Here is a 17,427-nt window from a genome sequence, read left to right on the forward strand (position 1 = left end):
TACCTTCATAAATCATAATCATCACCCCACCAATAAGAAACAGTCATGATCACCTGTATGTGCGGTGAAGCTCCATGACTTTCTCCTCAAGCTCTCTGGTCTGTCCTGGGATTAGCTGGAGTTCCTTGGCATAGTCACTGGCGTGAACCTCTGGGTCATATTCGCCCAACTCAGACTGCAGGGCGTAAGAGCCCAGCAGGGCCAGGGTCACAAAAGAACAGGGTAGACGGCCGTTCTTGATGTCCTTCCGCAGCTGCAAACACAAGTAGTACCTGCGTAGCGCAAGTAATTTCATATAAGTTCAACAACTCAAAGACATTATGACACTATTTGCCAGGTTATCATGTTACAAGTTGTGACAAGTTTTTTGTAGCAGAATGTAATACACAAGAGTCCTAAACTGGTACCATGACAACAGCAGTAAAGTGACGTCAGTGTGCCGCTGTGATTATTCAGGGAGAAAGTGGTTTTGTAATTTATGAGTGTGATAATGAAACTGGCTAGAGAATTGCATGCTCACTTGGTAGAAAACAGCAGGAGGCTCTCCATTTTATTAATGATTTAATCTGGCAAGTATCGGAGATTAATTTTAAAATTAGTGAGTGAGCAAGCGAGAGAGAGGAATAGAGAGAGACAAATTACTTATATGGCTGGAACTGGATATAATTTTAGAATGTAATTATTCTGGATCTGATTCAATTCACCCCTATATTATATATTTTTATATATATTATATATATATATATATATATATATATATATATATATATATATATATATATATATATATATATATATATATATATATATATATATATATATATATAATACAATATATATATAGACCTATGATGGACTGGGGCCATCCATTCAGGGTTTATCTGCCTGTGGGCCAAGACCCTGGGATAGGCTTCAGCACACCACACCCCAGACCCTGCATGATTAATTATTAAAAGATTGCAATCTCAATTCAAACACAGATGTGATCTTATTCCTTATTGGGAACGATTCAGCTTTGTCTATTAAACCTTTGACAAGAATGATCACAGTGAACATTAAAATTTATGTTGCCGCCCAGAGTGAGCAGTTGTCATGTATAGGTACTGTATGAAACAGCTTCACAGTCTTTTCAACCACTCAGTATCATTATTTGTGTCACAATAATTCAAATTATCACAGAAGTACTGGGATAAAAGTTTATAGTTCAGATATAAACACTGATGTCTATGGTAGCAATCAAAATATGTAGAGTAAATCAACAGAAGGTGGCAATTTTTTTTTTTTTAAATGTATTTGTCAATGAATCATTCATTCAAGAGATTTGTTCAAAAACACTGATTCAGTAATTAATCAAGTTAAGTCTTTATCAATGAGTCATTGAATCATAATTAATTGAAATCAATTAAAAATTTAAATTAAAATACATCAATAAAAATAAAAAAATAAATAAAAATTAAGTAGACTGCAGCAATTTACATTTTGTCAGAACCTAAACTACATGTTATTTTGTATAGTTGTCTATTCAGAATCATGATCTCTATTTAAAAAAAAAAAAAAAAAAAAGAAAAAGAAAAAATCCTGATTCTTAATTTTTCCACAATCTTGCAGCTCTAATAAGGATAAAGCAGTTGTTTGGTAGGACGGACGGATATTTTTTATATATATTGCTGTGGCACTTATACATGTAGTCACAGTTTCTGAATACATTGTTAGACACTGTTAAGCAAAGTTATTCTATTGTAGCACAGTGTTCTATCGGTATATTAATAAATTATAATAAAAAAGCTCAAATTATTTTTATATTCTGAAGACTTTAAGTGTGAACCATCCTTTTAGGGCTGAATGAGTTATACACTCATTTTAATCTGTGGAATATCTTCTTTCATTTGTACACTCAGAGTAAAAACAAAGTTTTCTGTTTCTGACCCATTTAATATGAATATAAAATGATGATAACTATTATAATTTTATTGTGATTATTATTAAATAAAATATTAAACAAAATATTGTACAATACAAAATTGATATTTAATAAAAGTTATTTTTATAATACAACTGAAAAATGACAATACTAATATTTACATCTTAATAATTTCATTTTTTAAACATTAAACCACAAGCTTTTATTTTGGCGGATTGCTGACAAATAAATATACGCGCTATGTGTTTCAGAGTGACGTATGGCACTGTGTTCATTTACACACGTGCAGCTCATGGTACGGTGCTTCAACGTCTCAAAGCGGCTTGGTTTACAGTAAGTGAACATAATGCAGTGCTTCACTCTGAAACCCGTAGCGAATATATTTTATTAGATCACAGCCTTTGTGATTTGATAATCACACTAAGCCATGTCGCCAAACTGCTTTTATTTATATGGCTATAATCCTAGAAATCAGGGACAGGAAACGTTAAGGAGAGAAAGAAAATGGATGGGTGAATGCAAAGGTCAATGAAAAGGTCAAATCGTCTAGCCAGAGCTGCAAAGAGATGTGTGAGTGGTTAGTCTGCACATTTTATATAGAATAAAGAAAGTGCTGCTCACCTTGTGATGTCTTCTGATAGCTGGGCAGGATCAGGTGGGTAAAACTTCACATTGAATGTGAAATCATAGTTGGAGCCTAGATATATGCAAAAATGATTTAAAATAGGAACAACAGAAAAATTTACCAATAAATATTACATGTCAAAGAGCTGAACAGCATGATGCTACTCACCTTGTACTTGCCGTCTGATCTCCTTGGTAAAGTCCAGCCATGTCTGAAAGAAAAAGGGAGCTTTGACTAAAGGCCTGTTTACACCAATAACTATAACTATATTAGTGCCCAGACTGTCACAAGCATGTAAGCATGTTCTGCATTTGGGTCATTTGCCACTTTAAATTCTTTAAAGTTGGATGGATTATGATTGGCTGGTCAATTTTTTTTAAGTTAATCATTTTCTTTAAGTGATTCAGATGATATTGTTCCTCTTTATAGTTACTGTTATAGCTGTGGACTTATTTATTCTAATAGAAATAGATTGATTATAAAAACTTGAAAGTTATAGTTTACTTTAAGTTGGTCACATTCAACGTCTTGTCGGAACATAAGTTGCTATATACATGACATCTCCGTTCCCTCCTTCAGGGAATGAGGGTTACATATGTAACCGAGACGTTATTGTCCTTGATCTGATCAGGCCTTTACTGCTTTAAAAACTCTAACTTTGCTTTAAAAAAGCAAATCTAGTTTTAAAAGACATTAAACAAAACAGCCATCATAAAAAAAAAAAAATTAATTAATTAAAAGAAATTAACACTCCAAACTAGGGATGCACCGATACCATTTTTTAAGGACCAAGTACGAGTACCGATACTTTTTTTCTGGTACTTGCCAATACCAATGCCTATATACATTTATTAATTTCCTTTTTTCTTTTTTTTTTCTTGTTTGATGTGGCAGTTTTCCAAGCACAACACAGTGAGACTAATGAATGTAGGACAGCTTCTTTATTATTATTCCAATGAAAAAAGTATTAAATTTGGAATACAGGATGAGTTGACAGTATGACCATGACATGAATATATATATTATATACATTTATTTAACATCTTTTGTTGTTTTATTAACATTAATGACGGACAAATATTTAATTAGGCTACTATCCTTTAAGACCGAATTCATGGATGTAATATACTCTGACATATATCCTGTTTTCAACCATCTGTTTACATCCACTTAAGCCATAATAACCGACTGTATTTACGTGAGATACTCCACACGATGAACATTTTGACAACTACAGTATGTGTTCATTTGACCATTCAGGCGCAAGGAGAACTGATCACGTGCTGTCTGAGAGAACTGATATCGCACGCAAGAAAGAGAGAGAGTGCTTTTGGACTGTGTCGTTCAGCGCGATTCCGCCTATCCCGCCTTTACATGCAGTTTGCAATGTGTGGGTTGTCATCATTAATTTTGAAGTATTTCCACATCCCTGAGGCTGACATTTTTTTCTGCTGCTGCCGTCGGTGCCTCTGTGCATGGAAAATTCTGTCAGTTACATCACATGAGGTATCGGGGTATTTTTACAAGTACGAGTACAAGTAGCCTACATGAGCTTGGTATCGGTATCGGTGCATCCCTACTCAAACCTGAAGAAAACATGCTTTGTCAAGAAAAAATATCTGTGAACATTCTAATAGTGTGAGTGAGTGCTAACAGATTGAGGTACCTTTACAGTTGGCGTCTCCCATATGGCCAGACCGTAATAGTCCTTCTCTAACAGATTCAAGTGGTCACACACCTTTGCAAACAGTTCCTGGCCTTTGGCATGTTTCTGGAAACAAAGAGATGTAGTTAAAACCTAAAAGCCCATGTTTGGAACATTACTATTTTAGTATTTTAAGCAGGTAACAACTGTAGTCCTTATATAGCAACATGTTTTTAAAGCTAATGTTTTTTTTTTTTTTATTATTATTAATTACTATTACGGGACTGCCAAAGTTTAAGATATTTTTACAAGATAAATAGATCACATGCAAAGAGAGGAAGTCATGTGACAATGATGTAGCACATTTCAGTTTGAAACATTATGCTGACTGTTTTCGCTTGCTATTTTTGAAGCATACAGTGTATGTTCTACATAAATAGATGACTTTGGATCCACCTTATTTTTCAATGTGGAAGTAACCTATTTTCTTTGAATGTGTGGAGACTTCAATTCATAGGTAATAGGTAAATAACCGAAAAAAAAAAAAACATAATGCTGTAAATGGTAAAATAATTTGCACTATGGTATTTATTATGGTAATAAATTAAAATAATATGATAACAAGTAACAGTTTGCAATATCAAGCAGCATAAACAGACAGTTTTTCTACAGCTAATATAACTGGAAGGGCATGAGACTGGAAGCCTCAACACATTCAAGTTACAACGTTAAATATAGGGTAGATTCGATTTTGATAGAGACTCTTGTGTGGGTCATAAATGTAATTTTTAGCTTAGCAGGCTACATGCTAATGTCACAAATAGCTGTGAATGTAAAGTGAGACTAGCAGGTCAAGTTGCTTCTAATAAAAGATGTTTTGTTTCCCATAGAATGCTTTCTCTGTAGACGGTAGTCTTCAAGTCAGCTCAGTCGGTTTTTAAGTCACACAGTACGATGGCAACAAAAGCAGGCCAAAGTGTCACATCAGCAGAAACAGTCTCTTGGTAGTCTGAGAGTCAATTAGCAAAGGAAGTAAAAGCCCTTGAGCAACACTTGAGTTTCAGAGTCACTCTCCTGGGACTAGAAAATGATACACTACACTCGATAAGCATTAAAAGCGGCGGTTGTCTGCTTTGTGTGTGTATGTCGCTTACTTCCAGCTCACACTCGAAGAGGGTGTCATCCAGCAACTTGACTTTGCAGTGCATGATCCTGGGGCGGCGAGATGCTTTCTGCTTCTTCCCCTCCTCCTCCTCCTCCCCCTCCACTGCGTTCTCTTCCTCTTTCTCTTCTTCTTTTTCTCCTTCCTCTTTTACTTCTGTTTCTGCCGCACCTGTGTCTTCCGGCTTTGGCTCTTCCTCCACTTTTTCTTTTTCCTTCTCACGCTCCTTGTCTTTCTCTCCCTCCTCTCCTTTGGCCTTGTCCTCATTTTTCTTCTCCTTCTTCTCTTTTTTCTCCTTCTTCTCTTTCTTCTCCACTTTCTCTTTTTTCTCTGGCTTCTCCTTCTTTTCTGACTTTTCCTTGTCTGCTTTCTCCTTCTTCTCCTTTTTCTCCTTCTTGTCCTTCTTCTCCTTCATCTCCCCCTTCTCCCCTTTTTCTCCCTTGCCTGACTCCAGCTCGGCGTCTTCTTTCTGATCTGCTACAATTTGCTGGAGGAAGACAGAATTAATTAATTAAATTAATTCACAATCAACAACATCTAGACAATGAGTTTTTCAACAGACAGCATTTAACTGGTCTGGAATTCTAAACAATAAACTTTTTTTCCCCCAGAAAGACGTTTTTGTTTAAACAAACATAAACTAAAAGCCTTTTTTTTCTCAACTTTTGTGTGCAAGTCCCACATCCAATCAACAAATGATGCATAGAACCGTTAAAGCTACTTAAAGCACTTTAAAAGACTATAAAGGGATAATTCACCCAAAAATGAAAATTCTCTCATGATTTACTCACCCTCAAGCCATCCTAGGTGTATATATCTTCTTTCAGACGAACACAATCAGAGTTATATTAAAAATATATCCTTACTCTTCCAAGCTTTATAATGGTAGTGAATGGCGCTCCTGATTTTAAAGTCTAAAAATAGTGCATCCATCCATCATAAAAGATATCCACATGGCTCCAGGGGGTTAATAAAAACCTTCTGAAGCGAAGAGATGGGTTTTTGTAAGAAAAATAATATTTAAAATGTTTTAAACTAAAATAACAGTATTGTAAGCTTAGATGTCTCTCGCGGTTCAAACAAATAGTGCTGGGCAACAAATTCAAGCTCCTCTTCTCTTCAATCAAAATCCTCCGATATTTCTTTTTAAAATTTCTCGTATTAGACTTTAATTCGTGACCGCTGTTTTGTTTTGCTCTATCCTCTGGCGTCAATCTATTTGCGTAGGCCGTCTGTCGGAAGCTAGTTATTTTAGTTTATAAAGATTTTGGTCTTACAAAAACCCTTCGCTTCGCTTCAGAAGGTCGCTATTAACCCCCTGGAGGTGTGTGGATATCTTTTATGATGGATGGATTCACTTTTTTGGACTTCAAAATCAGGAGCGCCATTCACTTGGAAAAGCTGGGAAATGTTATAATGTAACTTCTATTGTGTTCATCTGAAAGAAGTTATATATACACCTGGGATGGCTTGATGGTGAGTAAATCATGGGATGATTTTAATTTTTGGGTGAACTATCCCTTAAAGTTCAAATTTACAATTTCGCAAAAATATCAAATGATGTCTTAAAAAGCTTTGCGACCAGATCACTTGGTTTGATGTATCTATTCAAGAGAAAAGAGAGCAGAATAAATAATAAAAAGCTAGCAGTGAGGAAAAAGCTGAGGCATGTTGACAGTAGTTAGCAGTGCCTGTTCAGTATGAACAGCCTCTCAAAAAGCTTTTAGTGCTGCTGGAACAGATGAGAGCTGCACAGAGAAGGTTTTAACACGCAACCTTTGACTGTAACACAAACGTGTGAATGTGAAATGTGTGAAGCTCCACAGTCCAGTTAGCCTTTGGACAGACATCCCTTGTTACATGCAAACATTTTGAACAAACTGTTGTCACCCTGAGGTCATATCTGACATGTAGGTTAAGCCCACACACCAGTAGGATAAGCGTTACTCTGACTTTTTGCTAAAAAATTGGCCAAAATGACATTTTACAAACAAAGAATGTTGAACCACAAAAGGCAATTACTAAAAGCATTACTGTTATTATAAATAACAGAAAAAATTACATACTGTTTCTTCAAAGGACTTGGAATTTAGTCATATGGACCACTTTTATGAAACTTTTATGTAGTGTTGCACCAAACTTGGCAACCGAAAATATTCAGCCAAAAATAAATTTTTAGATGGTGCAAATGGTACATTTTGATGTCAATTAAAACCACATACTGTTCATACTATTTTTCCAATATCTCTCTATGGCAAAAATCTTCAAAAAAATATTATTTTTCTCACCTGGTTTTCAGCACTGCTGATTGAGTGCTGGTCTAGAGCAACATCGCCCTCTATGCGCAGTTCTGGCTCGGGATCCGCTATAGGAGCTTTGGGTTCTTCCTGGCTATCCTTCTCTCGGGCCCTCTCCGTCTCTACCCCCTCACCCTCCGAGCACTGCGAGCGGCGCTTCAGGAAGGAGGAGAAGAGGCGGGAGAGGCCACGGCCAGCGGAGGTGCGCTGCCGCGGCTTTAGCTGCTGTTCCTCCTCCGATCCCCCAGGGGGCAGCGAGGTGCCGGAGGGACTGTCCTGAGCTGTATCAGTGGGGCCTGGCTCCTGTGCAGTGGGGTCCTCTTCTTCCTGCTGCTGCTCACACACCTGTTTCTTATGAACGCTCTCCGCCTCGTCTGTCGTCATGGCAGTCACTGGAGGAAGAGAAGTTTCAGTATCTAATTTATAGCATTTTATGCTGACTGCATACAAATTCACATAATTTTCCTCTTAAATATAATGAGAGATTAAGATTAGAGCTTGAAAATAGTATTTTAAAAGTATCCGGATAGTATACTATTTAATGGATTTTCACAATATGGGCTTGTCCCAATACCCAGACTTGTGCTCTTGGCCACAAAGCCAGTGCATGTGATAGGAAGTAAATGCACAGGCCAAAGTCAGTGCCCTTAAAGGGACAGTTCACCCAAAAATGAAAATTATCCCATGATAGCGCGTAGTACGTCATACTAGTGTTGCACGATATACAGGTACTAGAAAGGTATCGCGATACCCTGCTTTTAAAAACGGTCCGGTTCTTCATTTTATTAGTACCGGTACTTTGAATGCCAGCTGTATTTCCTAAATTGCGACAGCAGGGGGCAGTGTGCGTGCAGTGCGCTACTTCTATTAAGTGCGTGTTTAATCCTCTCAACTGCGCAACGGCTTTTATGGTGAAGAAACGAGAGGTATGGTTGCATATACAGGTGCTCTTGCAAACCGTCCACAAATAGTTTAGAAAGCAGATGCACGAAGCAAAATATGGTATTATTTTGCTTACATTGCCGACAGTCAGGGCAAGCTCACGGACACCACAAAGCCCGTCTGCAAAAGATGTTACAAAATAATGCAAGCGAAGAGAGTCAAGAGCATCTTGTCATCAAACATCCCGATTTGTACAAAGAATTTAAAGAGCGGCAGGTTAGTGAATGTGATACCAGCATTATCTTTATGCTCTCAAACATTTGTTTTTTATTTATTTTACTCGTCTAAGCAGAACTGAGGTGTATTATTGAGTCTAAGTTTAATAAGTGATATCTGGTTGCAAAAATAAAATTAATTTAAAAATACATAAATATGTGAAGGGTATATACAGTTATTTTAAACCAATTTATGCTTTAATATCATTGCTCTAAGTATTTACAGTAATCTAATTTTTACGATAATCTTACGGTCAAAAACATGTATAAAAAACAGCAAAAAAGCATAACAGCAAATAAGACTAATTTACAATTTTATTGAGCATGAAAATAATAAACATTAAAAATTATATTAAATCTAACTTCAAAGCAATGAAGCTCAAATCCAGATTTATCAGCCTGCACACTGGTGAAGAAGGAAGTTCTGTCATATGTGTTATTTATTTACTTTTCCTGCCGTTTTAGGTTTTTGCCATAGTATCGTTTAAGTATCGGTATCGTGATATTTAAGTTGGGTATCGTATCGAAGTCAAAATTTTAGTATCGTGACAACACTACGTCATACCATTGTGTACTCCGCCGTGGAAGTTAACTCTTTTTCGACGTACATCGAATGCATATGACTGTCATACCGGAAGCTTTTCAGTGAAATTTTCAGTGAAAATTTTCAGTGAAATTGTGGAGATCTCTAGCATTAATTCTGATCATGGCTTGTCTTGAAAAGAAAAATGTAAAAAAAAAAAAAAAAAAAAAAAAAATTGATGATGTGTGTGGAAGAAGTGGTGGTTTGTTGTCGTCGCACTAATTGTGTCATCAGGTTCTGTGCCCTTATTGGTTTTTGATTTGACGGATGTCGTAGGAGAAGCCACACTGCAGGACTGTGCTCCAAAACCTCTGACACTGGTAGAATTTCATTAGAGGTAAAAATTATCATTATCATTAACGGTTGCAATCTGTCAGTGAACATGTCAAACTAGTAATCAAAGACTACAGATATTGGCCTAGGATCAGTGGAATATTTTAGGACTTGCAAAATTTCTCTCAGACGGCCAAATCATGGCCAAAATCATACAGTGTGCACCCAGCTTAAGAGCCTGTGTTGGTGCCTCTTCAGGACATGATGCCACATGGCCATGTGCCCAATTGCCCATATGGTTAATTAGATTCTTTCGTTGGCATGTTCATGACAGTTCATCAGAGACATATTGATGTCCGAGTAATGAGCAACTCAAAGTATCAGTTGATCCTCTTCACAAAACCAGTCTGAATGATATGTTCATGAGAACAAATTCAATAATTCAGTCAGGGCAGTTAGTAGCCCAGTGGACATAAAGATTATCTATGAACACTGTTCTTTCAAAGCAACAAAGCTATTAGTTAACTAAAACTGTAATATAGCATATTTTGGTGTATGGACTACTATTATGATACTTTGCGATGCTCTGTGTTATGTCGAAGCCTAAAAGCTTGAAATGCATGTAATTTTATGTCTTCAGAATTTCTTGTTTTGTGCTACACAGAAGAAAGAAAAATCATACAGGTTTGGCACAACAGAGTAAATGAGGAAAAAATGATGAGAAACTATCCCATTAATAATAATTTAAAATGATTATTTTTATTTATTTACTTATTAAACTTAAGAAATTTAATCTTAATAATTTTTTAGAAAAAAATTTAATTTGATTCAAAATTGTTATGAATTATGCAGAATCGTTTAAGAATGAATCACAATGCCGATCGATTTTTTCAGACAAGCTCAGAACTGCTACACAACTACAGCTCTCTATACATCGCCACTGAACCCTGAAGAGTGTGAATAAACAAAATAACAACTGATTGGATCTCTCGCGCTCTTTCACACACATACACAGCAAACACATGACCAAGTGCTCTTTTAAAATGCATCCGTCTATTTTGAAATAATCAGCGAAGCCATATCCAATTATGACAGGATCACACTTTTCAGTGTTAAATCTAATCCAATGAGTGCACATGAACCACTTTAGTCCTTGAAGGTGTTACGTCAGCCTTCCATCCCCAGACCTAATGACATCACAGAAGATTTACACACTAAAGCATAATGGGTAGTTGGTCTAAGGAAGCTGTTACAAAACCTGAAGCAGCTTGACCTGCATTGCCCAGGCAACAGTGGATTCATTGAGGTCGACTGTGTCAGCGTGCACTCAAACATTTCACACAGTGACGAGGCTTAAGTTTGTCCCAAACATGAGTCAAGAATTATACTTTAGTATGTAACAGAGATGTTACAGGTCAGTTCAGCTCATTAGTTGACTTGTTTATCTAGAACTGTCCAAGTTTTGTGTTAGCTTTAATAAGTACTAATTTAAACTTTTAATTTAGCAGCACAATTACATTCTCTTTCATACTGTTGCACTACAAAGCCGCAAAGAGGAAATTGTGATTGAGAAAAAACTTTTGTGTTCACTTGCAAAACTGTTGTGTTGCCAGAGATGGAAATAATATGCGATGGGAGGAAAAACTCAATTTCATTATGCAAAGTTTCTCAAGGGAACGTTAACATTTTGGTGAGTGAAAGCAAAGTTTTTATAACAAATGCAAAAATTTTGCAAAAGAACTCAAAGGGGAACGCAAAGTGTGCAGAACAATGGCCATTCAGGGCTGGATTTGAGGAATGGTTCTGTGGCATTCAAATGTCAGTTTTTTGTTCTTTAACATCCAAAAGGATATATCACAAACATTAGTCTACTGAAACTTGACAGTTGGCATAAAGCTTGGTGCATGTTAGGGGTGTAACAATATTCAAAACCGAACTGAAAAAAACACAATACACCACCCACGGTACGAAATGCAGTACTCTCATGGCGTACTGAATGCCCCCCACCCCCTGCTGCCCCGGCCCAGCCTTGGCCCATTGTTGAGGATGACCTCACTTTACCTTACCTCACAAAACAATGTTTTCTTTCTTGGCATTTTATTAAACAGTAATTAAGGGCGTAACAGCAGGTAAACATATTCGTCCCGCAAATTTTCGGTACGTGTCTAATGTGTACACGACAAATACAGTGTTGTAGCCTATCCACCATTATCCACCAATAACCACAATAAGCTCCATGTTTTGTTACTTTCGATAAGAACAAAGTGTCATCTTTCAAATTCTGCCCACTTTATCACAAAATTCAAACAAAAAATTATGTTTTGGTGCTCTTTAATGTGCCGCGACTAATACAGGCACCTCAGTTCAAGCGGCAGAGCGTATCATCTCTTCCTCTTTAATACTAGTTACAGAATGAACATGAATGAACATCTGAAGGTATGTTGAACAGTACAACTAACTGAAACATATTATGTGTAATTGCTCAATCAGTGTTTCAATGGTGGAAAGATATCAATAAAACAGCTTGTAAACAATGTCACGTAGGATTACATTTACCTCTAAAACAAAACACCAACAGAAATGTCCCTGGCCTGGTCCTCTCTCATCCTTCACTGTCATCACTCCTTTTATCCTTCTGGAGCTCCTCCATGAGTCTCGAGACCTTTGTGGCATGCAGGTGACACTTATCAGCAATCGTGCCACCGGCCTCACTAGGGCAGGACGATTAATCGAAAAGTAATCGAAACCGAAATTCAGAACCTCTAACCGACATAATTTTCCCATGTCGGTTATTTCGTTTTTTTATTCCTGTTAATACTTCCCCCTTAAAAACATACTACAGCGTGTGTAGGCACATGACTCTGCCCCGTCCAGTCAGTGGCATAAAAGCAACACAGAGGTGAACGCCGGCATGATGGCGCGCGAGCGGTGAGCCTTGCGTCTTCACTAAACTTTGTCAGTTGTATTTGTTTTATTTGTTTTACATTCAAGTGATTAGACGACGTGTATTACTATATCAAGCTACCGCGCTCGCGCAGCTGCATTGTGACACGAACACTCATACGAACAGTAGCTGCACAAAATGGAGGAACGCAGAAACTAGTTGTCAGCGCTGTCCTATGATTAATCACTAAAGTAGCTTAGAAAGTCAAAACTTATTATAGCATATATTTTTCTACTTTTGAAGGACCTATTTACAACCCACAGCTTCACAATTAATAGAGAGACGGTATAACAAATCACTCGTACTGGTACTGTGCTAAATTTATCTTTATCTGGTTTACAACGAGTAGAAATCTGTAAGAAATGTTATGAACCATAGATAAAATAACTGCTGAAAGTGAGCTATAATGTCAGATCGCCCTTTCAATAGGAAAAAATATCCCACCTTTAATAGTCAAAACAAACCTTGTCAGTGAACTATGAGGGCAAAAAAACCCCCCAAAAAAACAGAAACAAAATAATCTTTCATTAATCGTAATCGAGGTAAAATGTTCAATTAATCGAGGTTTTGATTTTAGGCCATAATCGTCCAGCCCTAGGCCTCGCTCTGTTCCCATGGTTCGCAGCCCTGCCCTGCTTGCCAAAATAGGCCTATAATTTTTGGCAATCAGGGAGCTGCTATCAATATGTGGGGTATTGAAATCGCTTTTGAATGCAAGTTCATCTTTTACTTACACTTTTGAATTTGTGATTATGTGTACTCTATGTATAAGGAGCGACGGTACTGACCGCACATTTTACAAGATAAGATATTTGTCAATGACGCTCAGGATCTGATGCGCACTAAATCCTCTGGCATCGTCCTGTCAGCTATCTCTCCTACTCGTCATGTAATAAGTGAAATCTACAGTGGCCGAGAGATCTCAACACGCTGCAACTGAAGAAAACACATGCAAATAGAAAAAAAAACAGCAAATTAAGAAACATCTTCATCAGTTGGACAACACGTGTGTTGCAAATAGCACAGACCACAGTGGAAAAGTTTCAAGGCGGGGACCCCAACAAGCGGCAAACCTGGCTGGGACATGCTTATTGTTCAATGTCTATCCATCAGTGGTGTTGTCGATAACGTTTGTCGTTTTTTTTATTTTATTTTTTTTTATTTTAACATCCTGATCGTATGTACTGTACAGTATCTGCAGTGCGTTTCTGTATTTGGTTGAACTTCGAGCATTTGCAGCACATATGTTGTCAAACTGATGAAGATGTTTTTTTGTTTTTTTTGTTTTTTGCATGTGTTTTCTTCAGTTGCAGTGTATTGAGCTCTCTCGGCCACCGTAGAAATCTGACTCCTGCTGCACTGTGCTGCGACTCTGCAGCTCGTGCTGTATATGGAGCAGAGCAAACGCTTCCAGTTTAAAATTGCCACATCCATTTTCCAACTGAACTAAATGTTTTTTATTTCTCAAAAAAAAAAAAAAAAAAATTCAGTGGGGTGGTGTCTTATTCAAAGATCTCAGAGTAAATATCGTGCTGCTGTGTCCTCTGTACCTGTCAGAGTAGTCCTGGATAACCACAAGCAGGTCATATAGCTGCTGGAAACCAGCTGCACCTGAATTACATCAAAGGAGAATCGCTGAGACTACAAAAACATGATCTAACCAAACAAGCACTCTCGCTGTTCTGCTGTCCCATAAAGATTCAGACTGAACTGTCTGAGTGCTCTTCCAGCGCAAGCAACCTTAAAAACGACTCAAGGATGTTACTCCCCTCACCGATTCCCAACTATACACAATTCCTTCCATCCTCCGTCTGGACCACGCAACTCTCTCCTTTGTTCTCTATCCCCCCTCCTGTACAAACACGTAAAGTCTCCCTCTGGTGTAGTATTGCATTGAAATTTAGGTCTTTGACTCATTGAATGCACCACATTATAAAAAAGCCTATTTTTATTTTATTTTTGCTAGCAGTGATAACAATTAATAAAGCACAGCACACAGACAAGTAAATAAACAGACTCAAATAGTTCCCTTTTGAGTACACACACACACATACATGTCTGCCATTCAGTCATCATTCTTTCCCATTCATTAGTAAAATAATTACAAAGCCTCATTATGAGGGTTCAAGTTTAAGCACAGGCAGTCTCTTGAGGACAGAGAGCAAACACAGTGGACTAAAGAAGACTGTGCCATTCATGCAGAATGGCTGTTTGTTTGAGTGAGTGTTTAATCAACTAATCTGGCACCAAGATGCATTTGACCTCCCTGGATCTTTTATTTTACTTTATTCTAAAGAAATCAACATAATGACATAAGGAACTTGTCATTAAATGAGTGTGAATCAGGTTTTAAGGGTTTGTGTAAGGGTCAGTTTTTATAGGGAAAAAAATAAATTTAAGAAAAACAACATAATTGAATGTACAAAAAGACAAGTGTGTATTTTTCCTCAGTCTCTTCAATAAATAATTACAAACGTACGTACTGACTGCACAATAAGATACTTCTTATTAGGAGAGTGCACGTGTCTGTGACTGCCAAAAGCAAATTGTTACACCTCCCATTCTAAAATGAACCCAAAGAGGAAGTGAACTTCTGAACTTCTCAATTTATCTACTTAAAGCCATCAACAAATAAATTACACACCCACCACCTGCTCAACTAGGACTCAACCATCCAGCTGCTCAAAAACAAGATGTTTTACTACAAAGAGTGTGTCTTGCAGTGCCTTTCTACTTTGCCAAACAAAGATTCTCACAAATCTTCTCTCCTCTCATCTGTACAAGAGCAGATACTGACTCTAATGCCAATACACACACATGGTGCTCTGCTGGGGAATCTGAAAAACTCTTTTAGATCCGGTCCATGTTTCCACTGACCTGAAAGCCAAATGATAATACATACAGTACAGCAACCTGCCCAGTGCCCACAAACAAACAGTACATGCTGGTCTCTGTTTCTGAGAGCTCTCTGACTCCTCCACAAACAGAAATTTATTTACCACTGTCAAGGTCCAGAAAGGTATTAACCTTTTGAGTGGTACGGTCCCACATATGGGATTTTTATTTCTGTGCCTCTGAGAGTACGGTCCCACATATGGGATTTAGAACGTTCAGTGATGTCACATAACTGCCAGATTCAAACTGTGCTTTCGCGCTTTGGCTGTGAGACGGATGCGCTCAGCAGCGCTTGTACAACTATGCAGTGTTTTTTTAGCCACATAACATTTTTTTTTTACGTTTCAGACATTTAAATACACATAAGCACCAGTAAAAAACTACATTTAGAGTTTGTAAAATACCCACTGATGTTAGATATCAGTGGAAGCAGCAATAGCAGTCCCTTCAAATATAATTTGCTAACGTTTATTCATATCAGACAAACATAATGGGCCTAATTGACTATAAAGTTTATTCTATTATTCTTCCAGTTCACCAGCCACTTAATTGCATGTATTTCAGGAGAAATGCCATAAATCCGACTGACAGGACTCTGCGAGTGTGTGAATATTTTAAATAATAAAAGGAAAAACAAAATAACAGCGATACATCTGTCATACAGTGGTATTGTGGCTGCGGTGTGTTACGTGACAAGCATGGAAACAATAAGGGCAAATGTTCTAAAATAACGGTCGCCTTAAAAAACTCACTCTGGGGGTCAACTAGAATATTTTAAACTCACACTTGAAAGGGTTAAAGACACCGTTAAAATAGTCCATGTGACTACAGTGGTTCAACCTTAATTTTATGAAGCTACGAGAATAATTTTTGTGCGCAAAAACAAAACAAAAAGAATGACTTTATTAGGGCTACCTACCTAATCTCAGATTACATAATCTGAGAATAGTTATTTTCCATTTGAATTGGTTCATTTAAAAGTAGATATTTCAAGCTTCCTATAGATATTTCTCATGTCCGTGAGGCAAGTATATGCTGAGTTTCAGTTAATTTTTAACTCAAGTTCACTGAGACCGAGACGGCAGTAAGCGCATCCTGATTGTTTTCATTATTTTATAAATGCACGTTTTGCTGTTATTGTGAGTTTACAGAAATAAAAGTAGACACTTTACAGTTTGCATTCATCTTTATCTGTATGACTAAAATGATGGAGTATTTTAAGTTAAAAATGCAAGTGATCGCACCGGCGCCTCCATGTCATGCAGTAAGCGCATTCTCCACACAAACACTTGGATATATACGCCAAATAATAGCACACATTTATCTAGGACTAGGCTAACATTAGAACGAGCGGACTTGTAAAGTTGCTAGTGCTACTACTTACATGTTTCAAGTTATAAGCCATATTTGAGGTCGATGAATGATATGCGGATGTTTGGATTTCCTGCCGTTCACCATCTGTCCCTCACGGACTGTGTGACTGCCACTGTGGAGATTTTTTTTTTTTATGCGACTAACCAACTAATAAAATCTTGCTCGACCAAGCCTCTTCTAATCAACTAATGGTTAGTCGACTATTAGGGGGCAGCCCTAGGCTTTATTCAACAATTTCCTCTCTCCTGTGTCATTCTCTTATGCTGTTTACATTCAGCGCTTCCAGTTTCTCCGTCAGAACGCGGCTCAGTATTGGCAGACGCTGTGAGAAAGCGCGAGTAGCATGACACATGCGTGTGATGCTGACGCAGAAGCCGGCAAATAATGACTCGGCGCTCTGAAGTAAACACAGAAGCGCTGCACTGCATTCACTACGTAAACTGCGTAGGAAACTGTCAGGGAAGAGATTGCTAAATAAAGTCGCTATTTTTGTTTTGTTTTTGCACACAAAAAGTATTCTCATCACTTCATAAAATTAAGGTTGAACCACT

General features: G+C 37.4%; 1 protein-coding gene across 6 annotated transcripts in view; it reads right to left on the bottom strand.

The window, feature by feature from the left end:
• The window catches only part of epb41a (erythrocyte membrane protein band 4.1a), a 71,786-nt gene that overhangs the window by 38,297 nt on the left and 16,062 nt on the right, over positions 1-17,427 (bottom strand). For all 6 annotated transcript variants that reach the window (XR_010891766.1, XM_067361609.1, XM_067361608.1 and 3 more), the window contains exons 2-7: positions 7,642-8,042; positions 5,346-5,840; positions 4,213-4,317; positions 2,715-2,757; positions 2,543-2,618; positions 54-272 (exon numbers count right to left, since the gene is read on the bottom strand). Coding sequence is in view for 5 of the 6 variants with exons in the window: in XM_067361609.1 (XP_067217710.1) it covers positions 54-272; positions 2,543-2,618; positions 2,715-2,757; positions 4,213-4,317; positions 5,346-5,840; positions 7,642-8,034 (1,331 nt within the window). In the remaining variant the exon portion in view is untranslated. The remainder of the gene's footprint in view (positions 1-53; positions 273-2,542; positions 2,619-2,714; positions 2,758-4,212; positions 4,318-5,345; positions 5,841-7,641; positions 8,043-17,427) is intronic.

Source organism: Chanodichthys erythropterus, chromosome 15 (genome assembly GCF_024489055.1).
Source record: "Chanodichthys erythropterus isolate Z2021 chromosome 15, ASM2448905v1, whole genome shotgun sequence".
Lineage (NCBI taxonomy): Eukaryota > Metazoa > Chordata > Actinopteri > Cypriniformes > Xenocyprididae > Chanodichthys > Chanodichthys erythropterus.